Here is an 18,853-nt window from a genome sequence, read left to right on the forward strand (position 1 = left end):
TGTGGATCTTAATAAGCGTGTAAGTATTTGCATCTGTGTATTGGCTCAGCAACCACAGTAGTCTATGTAGAAAGTTGTGTCTGATGCGAATAAAAACATTCAAAAGCTTCTCCATTTAGTAGTATAGTGATGAAAAGTTTACAAAGAAAATTAATTTAACACGGTCAAAAACTGTATTGCTCCGTAGATTTATTTTTGCCTTCTGATCTAAGCAGTGACGTCACGGATATGACATCATATTGATTAAACTAAATGAAGCATCTAGCCTATGCAAAGTGGGATTCCTATACAAATATCCATAATGGAATGTTCCAAATAGATAGAAAATATCGTCAATATTAACAAATATACAAATATTCACATAAGTAATTATACTGTAATAACTTAAAATAGCAAAATACTATTTTCTGCATTATGGCTCTTACAATCTGTGAACCAAGAAGATTGATTTAGTAGATTATCTGTAATTATCTAAAGAGTAATGTTTCGAACAACCTTTGATAAAAACAGTTCCGTGGTTCACTGCTTGTTAGTTACGATACTGCCTTGGGCTTCTCAGGTTCGCTTGTAACGTCATCAGCAGAACCAGAAACACATACAGTCGCTTTTTCAGAAATTAACTCTTCATGCACCTTTTTGTGTCAAATTGTTGTTCAGTTCAAACCCACAGTACAGTTCAGGGCTAAGGGAGATTGGCATGTACTGTATGTATGTAAAGGGATCACTGTTAGATTAAGAATTTTCCTCTCTGACAATTGGCCAACTGTTACCTTTAAAGAGTCTCAGGGAGTATGACATCATGCTCTTTGTACAGTAACAAGGAAAAATATGTTCAGTCTGGGAATGGTTTTAGGGTGTTACATATTCCGGTCATGTAGGCCAACAGGCAATGAAATGGTTTGTTCTTTTAAAAGTGCATCATACCTCAGGGCTGTTATCTTCAATTGTCATGTGGTCTCTGAAGCTCTTGTGTATAACTAGTTTGCTAATGTCAGATAGCTGGTCTAATCTAACGATTTTGTAGGTGATTCACATAACAGTTGTTTAACACCCTACATTTGTATAATTCTGTGTAAATAAGTGACCGTGGGATTTGCAGTAGTGTTAATAATAGGATGCATAGATCAAAAGGAAAAGTAAGACCTTGTGCACTACAAAGAGATTGAGACAAGAGACCTTGAGAGGGAAGAAATGTCTAACAGTGCTCAAGTGATCGTGGGCTGCTGAGTTACTGTCGGGCTCAAGAACCTATACAAGATATAATGAGATGTCTCATGGACCAAAATACTTAGTCATTCCACCTCAAAAAAAGCACAAGGAAGAGGATTTCGTCACCCACCATATCAGATTGTTCTGAAATCGTTTCTATAGGTTGAAACATAAGATTAGCATTCCTGAAACATTATTTTGTTGAAATATAATTTGGTCTCTGAGAAATTAAGCAAATTGATTGCACCCAAATTGGCTAATTTAATTGAAAGGATTCAAATATAGTACCTAACATCCGATTTGGACCATAATTTTTCGTACAAAGCATAATCCAATAAAATGATCACTTGCCATCCACAGACACCCCACACCAATCCCACCCCAACAACCAGTATACAGTATCAGTTCTCTATGTCTGACAAGTAGTATGGAGCTGCTGCTTGGAGTATTGTTTCTTCAACCTTTAATGTATTCCCTGTGAATCTGGTGATGTTTTTTTTCCCTGTTCAGAGAAATTAGCTATTGAAGTCACTTGCATTTATATCATAAATGAGTGTGAAAGTACCACGTTTTGCCCACTAGATGCCGCTGTTCCTGCTACTGCCACCACACCTCTTTATCTATTTTGCTGGTCTCTTGTTTATTGGATCACAGCATTTTCTTTGCAACTTTGGATAGAAAACCATTAGCTTATGCTCATGATTATATAAATCCTTTCAATTAAAATGGCAAATGTGGGTGCAACAATTATCTTTGTTTCTCAGAGATCAATGTTTCAGGAATGGTAATCTTATCTGTTTCTAAGTACAGAAACGATTTCAGAACAATCTGAGATGGTTGGTGACAATCTTATTTCTTGTGCTTTTCTGAGGTGGAATGACAAAGTATTATGTTTCATGAGGCATCTCATTATGTCCTGTATAGGTTCCTGAGCCTGACAGTAACTCGGCAGCCCACAATTGTTTTGAGCACTGTTAAAGACATTTCTTCCCTCTTAGGGTCTCGTCTTTCATTATCTTTCTAGTGTACAAGGTCTTTATTTCCCAATGCTCATTGTAGGGTTCAGAGAGCTTCAGCACTTCAGTGTGTAGGAGTGTTACATGTTTTCCCCATGAAGGAGACATTTCATTTGCACATTGCATTTTAAGTGACAATGCATCTTGTTAAAGTGTGCTCTCTTTTTGTACACTAGAAAGAAGATTAAACAAGATAACTTGTAGAGAGAGAGGGAAGACATTTATTTAACAGGGCTCAACAAATGAGTGTGGGCTGCTTAGTTACTGCCAGGCTCAAGAAAATATACAGGTTGAGATGCCTCACCGGCCAAAACACTTAAAAGTGGAGGCCAATAACACCAACGAATGAGGTGTCACGTCATATTTACATTCAATATTTCTCAAATGTAATAAAAAATGTTCCAGCAGTTAGAGTCTTTGGTAATGACCATGAATACGTTTTCAGTGTGCCTTTTTAGCATCAGATCCATGTGAGCTTGAACCATCACCGAAATCAGGCTTAGCTCAGAAACATTGGTCTCTGTTTTACTAATTGACTGGGATCTCAAGATTTGCAGCATGTTCGATGGAAATGCATGTTTAAAAAGTCCCTTAGTCTATGCTTTTCATCTAGTGATCAGTTTTCGTTCATGAGTGATCAATAAGTCCCTAGTTACCAGTGCTTGACAGGAGCTCACCGGAGCTGAATACCGGCACCTCAAATGTTGTACTGCTTGAGCTCCTGTTCCTCTTATAAAATATTAACTTAAAGCTATTGTGGAGCTCCTAACCTAAATATAAACAGTACCGGCACCCAAAATGAGTACCGGCACCTATTTCCATCCAAGTCAAGCACTGCTAGTTACAGTTACTGACCACGACTGGTGCTGGAATGCTAATGTAGTGCGGATGTTGTAGTGTTCAGCGATGGCATGGGGGCACACACGATAGAATAGACAGAATCTGGAAGAGGCTTACTAACACATCTACAGTGGGATAGAAAAACAAATATCTTCCCTTCAGTTGCTCGATAAGGCACATACCTTCAGTAGCTAGATAACAACAGTATCTGGAGGTCTTATATACAGTATGTGCCTTAACAAGGAAGGCACTCTGTGCAGCTAACTAGGCTTTGACCAAGCATGATAAGTGGGGGAGTATTCCTTCAGCTGAATGGGTTAGATTTTTTTTTCTTCCTCCACTTCTTTTCCTTCTTTTCTTTGGCTCTGTGCACTCCATCGCTCCAACGAGAGCTGGGCCCTAAGCCGGGGGATACGGGGCTGTATGTAAATCAATTTGGGACGCAGACGCGTGTGGAAATAGAATCAGGGCTGTCAACCAGCGCTGTTTCAGAATTTTCTCTTTCTTTCTCTTTTTCTCACTTGCTTTCTCATACCGCTCTCCTCCACTTTGGCTAGCAGTATCTGAGGTAATAGCAGTGTTTTGCGACATGCTGGGAGAAGGTTTTTCTTTGCTTTGGGAGTTCAAGGCAGGGGGGTTGTGAGAATGAGAGACTAAATGAAAATCACCCAGATTACTGCTTTAAAAGAGCATGAAAGCTGTAAAGAGCAGAGCTGGATTTCAGTCAAATGGTTCAGTGCTCAGGGGGGTTCCTGTAATGGTGAATTATTACATGAGTCGTGGAGTTGCGTGTATTGAAATGGATTTGAACAGCCATGAATTTACATAGAACATTAAATGATTTATGCTGCCAGAGTACAGGTGCAGGGTTTAAATGTCCAATGTTGTTACATCAAACACAATGCCAATCATTGGTTGTACTTTGATGAAAAATATAACTGTTGTCAGGAATTCAGAAAAACTTGAATCTCTTTGTTGAAAAAATAACATGTTCTGTCAATTAAGTCATTATATACCATCTGTAAAGGTTGTTTGGCTTTTACATGAATGTTCTATTTGAAATTATAAACTGTGTGGTTGAGCCCTGAATGCTGATTGGCTGACAGCTGTGGTATATCAGACCATATACCACCGGTATGACAAAACATTTATTGTTAATGCTCTAATTATGTTGGTAACCAGTTTATAATAGCAATAAGGCACCTCAGGGGTTTGTGATATATGGCCAATATACCATGGCTACGGGCTGTGTCCTAAGAACAGCCCTTAGCCGTGGTATATTGGCAATATACCACACCCGCTCGGTCCTTATTGCTTAAACATAACACTTTAGAAACACTGTAAACTACCTCATGTTATGGCATGCATATGTCCGGTGCCCAGGCACTCCGCATTGCGTCGTAGACCTTAGCCGTGGTATATTGGCCATATACCGCACCTCCTCGGGCATTACTGCTTAAATAGCATTCTAAGGAAATTGTTTATCCAAAGTATTTGTTTGCTTCAAATTATAATGTCTTTAACACCAAATTGTGTTTATGATTATCCTCAGACAAAGGAAATGGACTTAGTTCTTGTTATCTCTACTGGGCTCAGCAGTCTTTTGAAGCAGAGATTTGAATGTCAGAAGGAAAAAGCCTAGCAATCAATTATAGAAAAGTGGAGGCAACAAACAGATGTTTCACTAAAAGAGAAGGCTAAAAGTGGTGATTTAAAAGGGGTAAGAGAGAGAGGACATAAAGAGGTAGAGCATATAAGGAAGGAGAGAGGATAGAGAGAAACTAGGAGGAGGTTTAGTCTGGCTCCAGTGCTTTCCTACACTACCTCAGGCAACCTGAACCACACCTAAAGTTTCCTCCTTCTGTTCATATGCACTTCAAGTGCAGACAATCTTCCCAAGGGCACTCTCTATTAGGCTACCCCCTAACTCTCACACCGTCCTTTCTCATCCACTAGTTAAGAGACTCCACACCCCATACCTCACCTAATGCAAAAGCCCAAGAGGAGCGGAGGCTGAAGAAATGTTCAAACAAGGCTGTCCATGGAACATACTGCAAAATCCCCCTTTTTTTTGCAGGAGCAAAACTTCCTCTCATTTTGTTTTTCTAATTTTCTAGGTTTGTACAACAAAACATGTCGAGTGGTCATGTCCTCAACAAAGACTTCTGTTGAAGATGATGTACAGTAACTACAGAGGAGGAGGTTTAAAGTTTGAAACAGCAAAATAAGATGGATGACGGTGGTTTCACCCTCTCTAAGGTTCCATTTAAAGGGTCTCGTTTATCACAATTAACCTGTGTAACACCTATTAAGAAATCTCTAATTAGATGTTAGTCTGAGTTTAATGAAACGCAACAGGCTCTGAGGACTCGGAAATCAATGGTTATTGATTGGTGCATTATGATGACTTGTGTAACAGACCTTTGTGTCTATAAGGCAGGAGAAGTGGAAATGATTACAAAAGTTTCTGACACCACAAAAGACGCTGGAAAAGTGGGAAAGCAAGAAGTCGATGAAAATTGCTAGTCTGCTTACCTTAAAGTCGAAACTCTTTCTGCCTGACCAATGAGAATCTGCATTTTCTTTTCAGATAGCAGACAAACACTTTACTCTAACTGAAGTGTACTGCACAGTAGTTTACTCTAGGACATGTGGATAATTGCTTGTTGCTCATAGTTGTGATTGTGACCATGTTGTTTTTAAAACCCATGTTCCTGCCCTACCACAGACTGTCATTTATCAAAGTAGACACATCCATTTATCAAACAAGACACATGTGTCAATCTTAAAATCACCCATGCATTCCACTGTAAATAAACCAAAAACAATTCATCACTGTACGACCCCCCCCCATTTTTATATGTGACACCAAAGCCATTTCACTGCCTGTCAACACAATTCCATTACTCCCCAATCAGTATGGAAAGACCATCCACAACACTGTTGGCTTGCTGTAGTGTTGATATAAAAAATGCCAGCTGTACATTCTGAATTCATGCTGGGTTTGTGCTGAGGATTCTGGTGACTGTCACGCCGATTGCCACAAGACGAGATCAAAGGCTCTGCCAGATACTTTGAAGTCATCCGCCATCTAAATATAATTTGATTGGCTTCCTGTCCCTCAACAAAAAAGGGCCCCTTGTGGGCAGTCATTAATAAAGGGGGGTGTAATCAAATTGAGCTGTTTCAATGTCCAGGGGGAAAATATATTTCTTGCTATCTTTTCCTTTCTCAAGAGTGTGCTGCCTGGTGCGGAAACTGTATGTCCGAGCTCCAACAAGCATATGAAGTATCTATTCTTGATGAAAATACATGACATACCATGGTGATTTATTAGATTTTTTCAAAAGAATATAGAAGGATATTGTACGTTCAAGAATGGATCTATATCTTTCAAATCACATACTGTAATTGCCTTGACATTGTTGGCCTTGTGAAATTCTACCACACAAAGCTCTACCTCACTAAAAAAACAACCAGCCATAGACAACTGGTAGTGTATCGCAAAGAGGTGAAGTAGGCTGAACATGCAGACACCCATGAACTAATACACACCATCTGCCCCGTGCCAAGGAGATGATTACAACAGGATTTCATCATGTCAAACCAGTGGCTGCTGCAGTAATGTATGTCATGGCACCCTACACAAGGACAACTCTGCCAAAGCCCAACTTCCAAACCTGCCCCAAAACCTCCTCTTTAGCATTTGCACGGAATTAGCATTAGCTTGACACAAATCCCTGTCTGGACTCCGAACGTATCCTCTTATCCTGGACATGCCAGTGCCTGTCTATCAAACCTCCTCTCTTCTCTGATATAGGTCCCCAGTGTAGCTTAATACATTTTCTATTAGACCGTGCCACTGTGGGTTTACTCGCTTCTGGCTTATTGATATTAATGTGATGTGTTGCTAATGGTAAGATAAAGATTGTGATTGATGAAGAAACAACCACCTTGTCATAGGTGAGACATAGAGCCACAAACAGGAGCGCTAAGCTTCAATCCGGCACTCTCATTTCTGGTATACCTCCTGAAGAGTTTTTCAATGTCTGACATGATTGACTAATCCCTCCTCATCTAATCCTAAATATTGGTCGGCAGGAAACAGCGTAGGATGGCTAGGGAGCTTCATGGGAGCTTCCTGCTGGGACTTGGACTCACATTATGTCCCATTTTTAAAAAAACATATCCCACTGACTGATTTCTCAAATCCACCATCCACCCCAGCAGATTTGTTATCGTGATTATGTTAGGGACATTTTTTTTTTAAAGAGTTTTGTTCAAATATGGGTCAACATAGTGGGGGGTTATATTTTCTCTGATATTTCCCACTCAACTCATTGGTCCGATGAAGCGGATGCTAAGATAAAAGACTGTTTCGCTAGCAAAGACTGGGATATTTTCCGGGATTCAACATGGAGTTTACCACATCAGTCACCGGCTTCAATAATAAGTGCATTGATGACGTTGTCACCACAGTAACCGTACGAACATACTCCAACCAGAAGCCAAGGATTACAGGCAACATCCGCACTGAGCTACAGGTTAGAGCTGCCGCTTTCAAGGAGTGGAACACTAATCCGGACGCTTATAAGAAATCCCGTTACAACCTCCGATGAGCCATCAAACAGACAAAGAGTCAATACAGTACTAAGATTAAATCTACTACCCCAGCTCTGATGCTCAACGGATGTGGCAGGGCTTTGAAACTATCACAAATTAGAAAGGGAAGTCAAGCCGTGAGCTGCCCAGCGACACGGGCCTGCTAGATGCCTTTAATGCTTGCTTCGGGTCAAGCAACACTAAACCATGCATGATCTCGCTCCGTAGCCGATGTGAGTAAGACCTTTAAACAGGTCAACATTCGCAAGGCCGCGGGGCCAGACGGAATACCAGGACGCGTACTCAGAGCATGCACTGACTCAGAGCTTGCATCCGAATGGATGTTATTATTTGAATATGTAATAACAATAATAATAATAATATATTTTTTGAGGACCAAATCATTATAGGCTTATTGAAAATTATTTTCTAAATGTAATTAAAATATCCATGTGATATTGTTACGTACAAGGATACACCATGACATTTCAAATTATTAATTTAGTAAAACAACAAACTTTTCAATGTATTTTTATGACGTGAGCACTATAAAAAAGACTGGTAGCTGGACGGTAGCCTTCACGTGTGTAGCATGTTGTATATGTTGGCCAATCAAACCGCCAAATAGGCTCAATGTGTAGCAAGTGGAGCGAGAGTTCACCAATGTAATGCAAGAAGGAATAAAATTACAGAATTAAAAGTTAGACAAATTAGAAGGAGTAAGCTACAACGAGTAACCAACAGGTAGGCTGTTGTTACAGTGGGGAGAACAAGTATTTGATTTTGCAGGTTTTCCAACTTACAAAGCATGTAGAGGTCTGTAATTGTTTTCATATGTACACTTCAACTGTGAGAGACGGAATCTAAAACGAAAATCACATTGTATGATTTTTAAGTAATTAATTTGCATTTTATTGCATGACACAAGTATTTGATCACCTACCAACCAGTAAGAAGTCCGGCTCTCACAGACCTGTTAGTTTTTCTTTAAGATGCCCTCCTGTTCTCCACTCATTACCTGTATTAACTGCACCTGTTTGAACTCGTTACCTGTATAAAAGTCACCTGTCCACACACTCAATCAAACAGACTCCAACCTCTCCACAATGGCCAAGACCAGAGAGCTGTGTAAAGACATCAGGGATAAAATTGTAGACCTGCACAAGGCTGGGATGGGCTACAGAACAATAGGCAAGCAGCTTGGTGAGAAGGCAACAACTGTTGGCGCAATTATTAGAAAATGGAAGAAGTTAAAGATGACGGTCAATCACCCTCGGTCTGGGGCTCCATGCAAGATCTCACCTCGTGGGGCATCAATGATCATGAGGAAGGTGAGGGATCAGCCCAGAACTACACGGCAGGACCTGGTCAATGACCTGAAGAGAGCTGGGACCACAGTCTCAAAGAAAACCATTAGTAACACACTACGCCGTCATGGATTAAAATCCTGCAGCACACGCAAGGTCCCCCTGGTCAAACCAGTGCATGTCCAGGCCCGTCTGAAGTTTGCCAATGACCATCTGGATGATCCAGAGGAGGAATGGGAGAAGGTCATGTGGTCTGATGAGACAAAAATAGAGCTTTTTGGTCTAAACTCCACTCGCCGTGTTTGGAGGAAGAAGAAGGATGAGTACAACCCCAATAACACCATCCCAACCGTGAAGCATGGAGGTGGAAACATCATTCTTTGGGGATGCTTTTCTGCAAAGGGGACAGGACGACTGTACTGTATTGAGAGGAGGATGGATGGGGCCATGTATCGCGAGATCTTGGCCAACAACCTCCTTCCCTCCGTAAGAGCATTGAAGATGGGTCGTGGCTGGGTCTTCCAGCATGACAACGACCTAAAACACACAGCCAGTGCAACTAAGGAGTGGCTCCGTAAGAAGCATCTCAAGGTCCTGGAGTGGCCTAGCCAGTCTCCAGACCTGAACCCAATAGAAAATCTTTGGAGGGAGCTGAAAGTCCGTATTGCCCAGCGACAGCCCCGAAACCTGAAGGATCTGGAGAAGGTCTGTATGGAGGAGTGGGCCAAAAGCCCTGCTGCAGTGTGTGCAAACCTGGTCAAGATCTACAGGAAACGTATGATCTCTGTAATTGCAAACAAAGGTTTCTGTACCAAATATTAAGTTCTGCTTTTCTGATGTATCAAATATATGCAATAAAATGCAAATTAATTACTTAATCATACAATGTGATTTTTGTTTTAGATTCCATCTCTCTCAGTTGAAGTGTACCTATGATAAGAATTACATGCTTTGTAAGTAGGAGAACCTGCTAAATCGGAAGTGTATCAAATACTTGTTCTCTCCACTGTATATCTGAATGGGGTTTGGGAGAAAGTTCAGCATGATGTGGCCACAATTAGCTTAGCTAGCTAGCTTTTCTGGACTATTCCAGTCAAGACAGACACTGTTACAGTACATTCGGAAAGCATTCAGACCCCTTGACTTTCTCCACATTTTGTTAAGTCTTCAGACCCTTTGCTATGAGACTTAGAATTGAGCTCAGGTGCATCCTGTTTCCATTTATCATACTTGAGATGTTTCTACCAATTGATTGGACATGATTTGGAAAGGCACACACCTGTCTATATAAGGTCCCACAGTTGAAAGTGCATGTCAGAGCAAAAACCAAGCCATGAGGTCAAAGGAATTGTCTGTAGAGCTCCGAGACAAGATTGTGTTGAGGCACAGATCTGGGGAAGGGTACCAAAAAATGTTTGCAGCATTGAAGGTCCCCAATAACACAGTGGCCTCCCATCATTCTTAAATGGAAGAAGTTTGGAACCACCAAGACTCTTCCTATAGCTGACCACCCGGCAAAACTGAGCAATCGGGGGAGAAAGGCCTTGGTCAGGGAGGTGACCAAGAACTCGATGGTCACTCTGACAGAGCTCCTCTGTGGAGATGGGAGAACCTTCCAGAAGGACAACCTTCTTTGCAGCACTCCACCAATCAGGCCTTTATGGTAGAGTGGCCAGACGGAAGCCACTCCTCAGTAAAAGACACATGACAGCCCACTTGGAGTTTGCTAAAAGGCACCTAAAGACTCAGACCATGAGAAACAATATTGTCTGGTCTGATGAAACAAAGATTGAACTCTTTAGCCTGAATTCCAAGCGTCACGTCTGGAGGAATCCTGGCACCATCCCTACGGTGAAGCATGGTGGTGGCAGCATCATGTTGTGTGGGGATGTTTTTCAGGGGCAGGGACTGGGAAACTAGTAAGAATTGAAGGAAAGATGAATGGAGCAAAGTACAGAGAGATCCTGCTCCATAGTGCTCAGGATCTAAGGCTGGGGCAAAGGTACACCTTCCAACAGCACAACGACTCTAAGCACACAGCCAAGACAACACAGGATTGGCTTTGGGACAAGTCTCCAAATGTCATTGAGTGTCCCAGCCAGAGCCCGAACTTGAACCCGATCGAACATCTCTGGAGAGACCTGAAAATAGCTGTGCAGCAACACTCCCTATCCAACCTGACAGAGCTTGAGAGGATCTGCAGAGAAGAATGCGAGAAACTCCCCAAATACAGGTGTGCCAAGCTTGTAGCGTCATACCCAAGAAGAAGCAAGGAGGCAATCGCTGCCAAAGGAGCTTCAACAAATGTGATATTTCAGTTTTTTAAATCTAGAAAATAAAAAATATACAGTTTATCCTTTGTCATTAAGGGGAATCCCTTGTAGATTAATAAAGTGTATATATATATATATATACACTGCTCAAAAACATAAAGGGAACACTTAAACAACACAATGTAACTCCAAGTCAATCACACTTCTGTGAAATCAAACTGTCCACTTAGGACGCAACACTGATTGACAATAAATGTGACATGCTGTTGTGCAAATGGAATAGACAACAGGTGGAAATTATAGGCAATTAGCAAGACACCCCCAATAAAGGAGTGGTTCTGCAGGTGGGGACCACAGACCACTTCTCAGTTCCTATTCTTCCTGGCTAATGTTTTGGTCACTTTTGAATGCTGGCGGTGCTTTCACTCTAGTGGTAGCATGAAGCGGAGTCTACAACCCACACAAGTGGCTCAGGTAGTGCAGCTCATCCAGGATGGCACATCAATGCGAGCTGTGGCAAGAAGGTTTGCTGTGTCTGTCAGCGTAGTGTCCAGAGCATGGAGGCGCTACCAGGAGACAGGCCAGTACATCAGGAGATGTGGAGGAGGCCGTAGGAGCCCTGCAAAATGACCTTCAGCAGGCCACAAATGTGCATGTGTCTGCTCAAACGGTCAGAAACAGACTCCATGAGAGTGGTATGAGGGCCCGACGTCCACAGGTGGGGGTTGTGCTTACAGCCCAACACCGTGCAGGACATTTTTCATTTGCCAGAGAACACCAAGATTGGCAAATTCGCCACTGGCGCCCTGTGCTCTTCACAGATGAAAGCAGGTTCACACTGAGCACATGTGACAGACGTGACAGTCTGGAGACGCCGTGGAGAATGTTCTGCTGCCTACAACATCCTCCAGCATGACCGGTTTGGCGGTGGGTCAGGCATGGTGTGGGGTGGCATTTCTTTGGGGGGCCGCACAGCCCTCCATGTGCTCGCCAGAGGTAACCTGACTGCCATTAGGTACCGAGATGAGATCCTCAGACCCCTTGTGAGACCAAATGCTGGTGCGGTTGGCCCTGGGTTCCTCCTAATGCAAGACAATGCTAGACCTCATGTGGCTGGAGTGTGTCAGCAGTTCCTGCAAGAGGAAGGCATTGATGCTATGGACTGGCCCGCCCGTTCCCCAGACCTGAATCCAAATGAGCACATCTGGGACATCATGTCTCATTCCATTGCACCAAAGACTGTCCAGGAATTGGCGGATGCTTTAGTCTCACCTCATCAGGAGCATGCCCAGGCATTGTAGGGAGGTTATACAGGCACGTGGAGGCCACACACACTACTGAGCCTCATTTTGACTTGTTTTAAGGACATTACATCAAAGTTGGATCAGCCTGTAGTGTGGTTTTCCACTTTAATTTTGAGTGTGACTCCAAATCCAGACCTCCATGGGTTGATAAATTTGATTTCCATTGATAATTTTTGTGTGATTTTGTTGTCAGCACATTCAACTATGTAAAGAAAAAAGTATTTAATAAGAATATTTCATTCATTCAGCTCTAGGATTTATTATTTTAGTGTTCCCTTTATTGTTTTGAGCAGTGTATATATATATATATATATATATATTATTATTATTTTTATTTTTTTCTTCTTCCATCTAATTAATACATTTTAGAATAATGCTGTAACATAACAAAACGTGGAAAACGTTAAGGGGTCTGAATACTTTCCCGAATGCATGGTATATGGGAAGATAGTGAAATTATAGTGTTTCACAGTATTACTTACCTGCCAGTGTTGTGATTATCTATGATATTTGATTGATTTCTGGGAAATGGGAAAGCGGGACAGCGGTTCTGACTTTGTGTCTGTGTTACCTAGTGGAAATCTCTCTCTAATTTCCCGGTTGATAAAATACGACACTGTTCGCTCACTTTTAGTTTATGCAAGACAAAAATGCCTGAATAGTGTAGGGTATCATTGTACAATCTAAATCGCTGTCAACTAGTGGATACAATTTTCATGTCTCTCTGTCTAGTATTAAGGAAGTTAGAGGAAACGTGTTAACCCTCGCAAGGCTGCATGCCCAGACGGCATCCCCAGCCGCGCCCTCAGAGCATGCGCAGACCAGCTGGCTGGTGTGTTTACGGACATATTCAATCAATCCCTATCCCAGTCTGTTGTTCCCACATGCTTCAAGAGGGCCACCATTGTTCCTGTTCCCAAGAAAGCTAAGGTAACTGAGCTAAACGACTACCGCCCCGTAGCACTCACTTCCGTCATCATGAAGTGCTTTGAGAGACTAGTCAAGGACCATATCACCTCCACCCTACCTGACACCCTAGACCCACTCCAATTTGCTTACCGCCCAAATAGGTCCACAGACGATGCAATGTCGACCATACTGCACACTGCCCTAACCCATCTGGACAAGAGGAATACCTATGTGAGAATGCTGTTCATCAACTACAGCTCGGCATTTAACACCATAGTGCCCTCCAAGCTCGTCATCAAGCTCGAGACCCTGGGTCTCGACCCCGCCCTGTGCAACTGGGTACTGGACTTCCTGACGGGCCGCCCCCAGGTGGTGAGGGTAGGCAACAACATCTCCACCCCGCTGATCCTCAACACTGGGGCCCCACAAGGGTGCGTTCTGAGCCCTCTCCTGTACTCCCTGTTCACCCCCGACTGCGTGGCCACGCACGCCTCCAACTCAATCATCAAGTTTGCGGACGACACAACAGTGGTAGGCTTGATTACCAACAATGACGAGACGGCCTACAGGGAGGAGGTGAGGGCCCTCGGAGTGTGGTGTCAGGAAAATAACCTCACACTCAACGTCAACAAAACTAAGGAGATGACTGTGGACTTCAGGAAACATCAGAGGGAACACCCCCCTATCCACATCGATGGAACAGTAGTGGAGAGGGTAGTAAGTTTTAAGTTCCTCGGCGTACACATCACATACAAACTGAATTGGTCCACCCACACAGACAGCATTGTGAAGAAGGCGCAGCAGCGCCTCTTCAACCTCAGGAGGCTGAAGAAATTCGGCTTGTCACTAAAAGCACTCACAAACTTCTACAGATGCACAATCGAGAGCATCCTGTCGGGCTGTATCACCGCCTGGTACGGCAACTGCACCGCCCACAACCGTAAGGCTCTCCAGGGTAGTGAGGTTTGCACAACGCATCACCGGGGGCAAACTACCTGCCCTCCAGGACACCTACACCACCCGATGTCACAGGAAGGCCATAAAGATCATCAAGGACAACAACCACCCGAGCCACTGCCTGTTCACCCCGCTATCATCCAGAAGGCGAGGTCAGTACAGGTGCATCAAAGCTGGGACCGAGAGACTGAAAAACAGCTTCTATCTCAAGGCCATCAGACTGTTAAACAGCCACCACTAACATTGAGTGGCTGCTGCCAACACACTGACTCAACTCCAGCCACTTTAATAATGGGAATTGATGGGAAATGATGTAAAATATATCACTAGCCACTTTAAACAATGCTACCTAATATAATGTTTACATACCCTACATTATTCATCTCATATGTATATGTATATACTGTACTCTATATCATCTACTGCATCCTTATGTAATACATGTATCACTAGCCACTTTAACTATGCCACTTTGTTTACATACTCATCTCATATGTATATACTGTACTCAATACCATCTACTGTATCTTGCCTATGCCGCTCTGTACCATCACTCATTCATATATCTTTATGTACATATTCTTTATCCCCTTACACTTGTGTCTATAAGGTAGTAGTTTTGGAATTGTTAGCTAGATTACTTGTTGGTTATTACTGCATTGTCGGAACTAGAAGCACAAGCATTTCGCTACACTCGCAATAACATCTGCTAACCATGTGTATGTGACAAATCAAATCGTTACATACATAAGAAAGAGTTGCATTTTACCGGGAGACGCACAACAATAGGTTTCGGCGCCAAACCAACGCTCCATACTCAAGCTCCTTATATATGTTTCCCTTCTTTTACAGGTGACCAGCAACATCCAAGTGGACATCTCAAACCACATTAGTATCAATAAATAAATATGCTTCTCATTAACAGTAAATCATCATCAGTGTCTGGTTATTCGTATAGGCATGTCTTTAGATTATGTTACGGAGGACATACAGGACAATCGTCACATCCACACACTCCTGCCACCCAATCCACCCAAGACAGTTCTCTCTGCTACTGCATGGCAAGCGGTGCCAGTGCACCAAGTCTGGAACCAACAGGACCCTGAACAGCTTCTACCCCAAACATACGACTGCTAAATAGTTAATCATATGGCTACCTGGACTACCTGCATTTGCACTAATTATCTTGCACAGACTCTACCCACACACTCACACCACTCACACTGACACACACATACACTACATACGCCCACACACATAATCTGCACACTCATGCATACTGACGCAACGCACACTCACTCACACTTTCACACATACGCTGCTGCTACTGTCTTATCTATCCTGTTGCCTAGTCACTTTGCCCATACCTACACTACCATTCAAATGTTTGGGGTCACTTAGAAATGTCCTTGTTTTTGAAAGAAAAGCATATTTTGTTGTCCATTAAAAAAACATCAAACTGATCAGAATATATAGTGTAGACATTGTTAATGTTGTAAATGACTATTGTAGCAGGAAACGGCTGATTTTTTTTAATGGAATATTTTCATAGGTGTACAGAGGCCCATTATCAGCAACCATCACTCCTGTGTTCCAATGGCATGTTGTGTTAGCTAATCCAAGTTTATCATTTTAAAAGGCTAATTGAGCATTAGAAAACCCTTTTGCAATAATGTTAGCACAGCTGAAAACTGTTGTACTGATTAAAGAAGCAATAAAACTGGCCTTCTTTAGACTGGTTGAGTACCTGGAGCATCAGCATTTGTGGGTTTGATTACAGGCTCAAAATGGCCAGGAACAAAGAACTTTCTCCTGAAACTCGTCAGTCTATTCTTGTTCTGAGAAATGAAGGCTATTCCATGCGAGAAATTGCCAAGAAACTGAAGATCTCGTACAACTCTGTGTACTACTCCCTTCACAGAACAGTGCAAACTGGCCCTAACCAGAATAAAAAGAGGAGTTAGAGGCCCCGGTGCACAACTGAGCAAGAGGACAAGTACATTCGACTGTCTAGTCTGACAAAAAGATGCCTCACAAGTCCTCAACTGGCAGCTTCATTAAGTAGTACCCGCCAAACACCAGTCTCAATGTCAACAGTGAAGAGGCGACTCTGGGATGCTGGCCTTCTACCTCATTTACCTTGTACCCCTGCACGTCACATCAACTCAGTACTGTTACTGCCTGTATATAGCCATGTTATTTTTACTCATTATTGTTATTTACAGTGTATTTATTCCTTATGTCAATATTTATTTATTTTTCAAATTGTTTCTCTTTAACTCTACATTGTTGGAAAAGGATCCGCAAGTCAGTTAAATACAAATTCGTATTTACAATATCGGCCTATCCCGGCCAAACCCAGACGATGCTGGGCCAATCACAGCCAGATGTGATGCAGCCTGGATTCAAACCAGGGACTGCAGTGATGTCTCCTGCACTGGGATGCAGTGCCTTAGACCGCTGCGCCACTCAGGACCCCAATGAAGTTTATGAAGCATGTGACAAATAAAAATGTATTTGATTTGATCTTGTCAGTGTCTGTCATATGTACACTCAGCTCACACATCTTTTCCTTACTGTAGTTTCTATATTCCAGTACATCTTGTTCCTCTGAATATCCCTGAACTCAGACTCTGTTTCCTTCATCTCACATACTAGCAAGGAAACACGTAAAATATGCAAACACTCAATGAAGCACCTAGGGGCTCTCGCTCATTAACATCCTTGGTTCCTGAGCCGAATGGACAGATGTTCCTGATCTGCTTGCCAAGCCACAAATCCTTTCTAACAGACTTAAGTATAGCACCACAAAACATACTTCTTAGAAATAAATACTCTGTATAGTATTTGAGGCACTGTTTTGGAGGACAGCACTCGGCTACCTACAGACCCAACTACACCTACTGCACTCATAGATTGCTCTCTCTTTCTTTCTCTACACACAGACACCCACACACCCACCTACACACTCCCAAACATGTTCCAGTGACCATCCGCTTTGATGTCACTTTGATTATGCAGCTGTAGAGATGGGTGTTCCTGCAGCTCCTCAGCCAACGCTTGGGGTGGGACTCACCATGTCCATCTGCTTATCGCCTGCAGTGTGAAACATACACACACACACACACACACACTAAAATAATAGAATTAACTCATCAGCGATTCTTCAGCGTATGAGTGTACAGTATGTAATTTAAGGTCACACCCAAACCCTGCCCCCACTCCTATAGCTTCCCAATGCTGTATATTTTACCTACACCTAATCCCTAACAGCTCACACCTCACTCAGAATACTGTATAAGGCCATTAACCAGAGTGTGTCCTACTTCTCTCTAGTCCTCTGAAAGGGATTGTGTTTTTTATGTGGAGCTGAAAATATACCTGCTTGTGATGTCTCTATTTCCTTTTCTGTTCCTTCCTCTTTTAGGGGCCTGTTTGCGAGCCATTACACTGAGACACATTATCTGGACGATGGCAGTGCAGTCACTGGTGCTCACAACTTTACGGTAGGCTGGAGGTCGAGTGTTTCTGACATTCATGTTTGACTGAACATTGTGTGCTGCTGACTTTAAAGGATGGACCTTTAAAGATGTAATGTAAATGGATGATTCAAATGGCCCTCCGGTAATGTTGAGGACACATATCTGAATTATAGACATGGCGTTGGCATCCAAAAGATCAAATGTTATCATCCAGTAAATGGAGAATGACTAACTTAGTTTTCAGTGGGGAATATCTGTACAGTTATTGACATACAGCCATATTTACATGTAGACCTAACAATTGGTGAATTGATACAGGGTTAGGTACCTTAAGGGGAGACAGGTATAATATATGTACATTATTGCACAAAGCACCGTGCTTTTAAGTCCTCCATGTTGAAGCAACATGTTGAAGCAACATGTTGAAGAAACATGTTGAAGCAACATGTTGAAGCAACATGTTGAAGCAACATGTTGAAGCAACATGTTGAAGCATTCTGGGATAACCAAGCCAACCAAGCCTCATTAGTGATTTTCAAAAGCCTTTCGCTTAGTTAGCAGGCTTGTTCCCGCTTCCCCATCTGTTGGAGTGAGATTGAAAATATGACTTAATTGAGCAGAGGTGAGGACAGCTTGACAGGTGCTTGGCAGTTGGAAAGGGAAATGCTTTGTGATTTGGCACTGATTGACAATATAATTTCCTCAAAGCTAAACTGTACGAATACCCATTGTTGCATTCTAAATAGTAGGTTGAATGGGTATGCAAAAATGTAAAGTTTTATATTATGTGACATTTCTCAAATAGAGTATGCTTTAAATGCCATGACATCGTACCCTTTTAGACTTTTCAGATGTTTGACCTATGAAAAACCAACTGTCAAAAAAACACTTATTTTGAAAGTAGATTACCTTGTATTTGCCTGCTATTTTCGTTTTAAAAGGTCACTATCCAAA

The 18,853-nt window shown here is 42.3% G+C and overlaps 1 protein-coding gene across 2 annotated transcripts in view; it reads left to right on the forward strand.

The window, feature by feature from the left end:
• LOC112253063 (disintegrin and metalloproteinase domain-containing protein 12) overlaps window positions 1–18,853 on the forward strand; it is a 133,747-nt gene that overhangs the window by 57,050 nt on the left and 57,844 nt on the right. For both annotated transcript variants that reach the window (XM_024424940.2, XM_024424941.2), the window contains exon 4: window positions 17,845–17,923. In XM_024424940.2, coding sequence (XP_024280708.1) covers window positions 17,845–17,923 — 79 coding nt within the window. The remainder of the gene's footprint in view (window positions 1–17,844; window positions 17,924–18,853) is intronic.

The sequence above is a fragment of the Oncorhynchus tshawytscha genome, linkage group LG06, assembly GCF_018296145.1.
Source record: "Oncorhynchus tshawytscha isolate Ot180627B linkage group LG06, Otsh_v2.0, whole genome shotgun sequence".
Taxonomy (NCBI): Eukaryota; Metazoa; Chordata; class Actinopteri; order Salmoniformes; family Salmonidae; genus Oncorhynchus; species Oncorhynchus tshawytscha.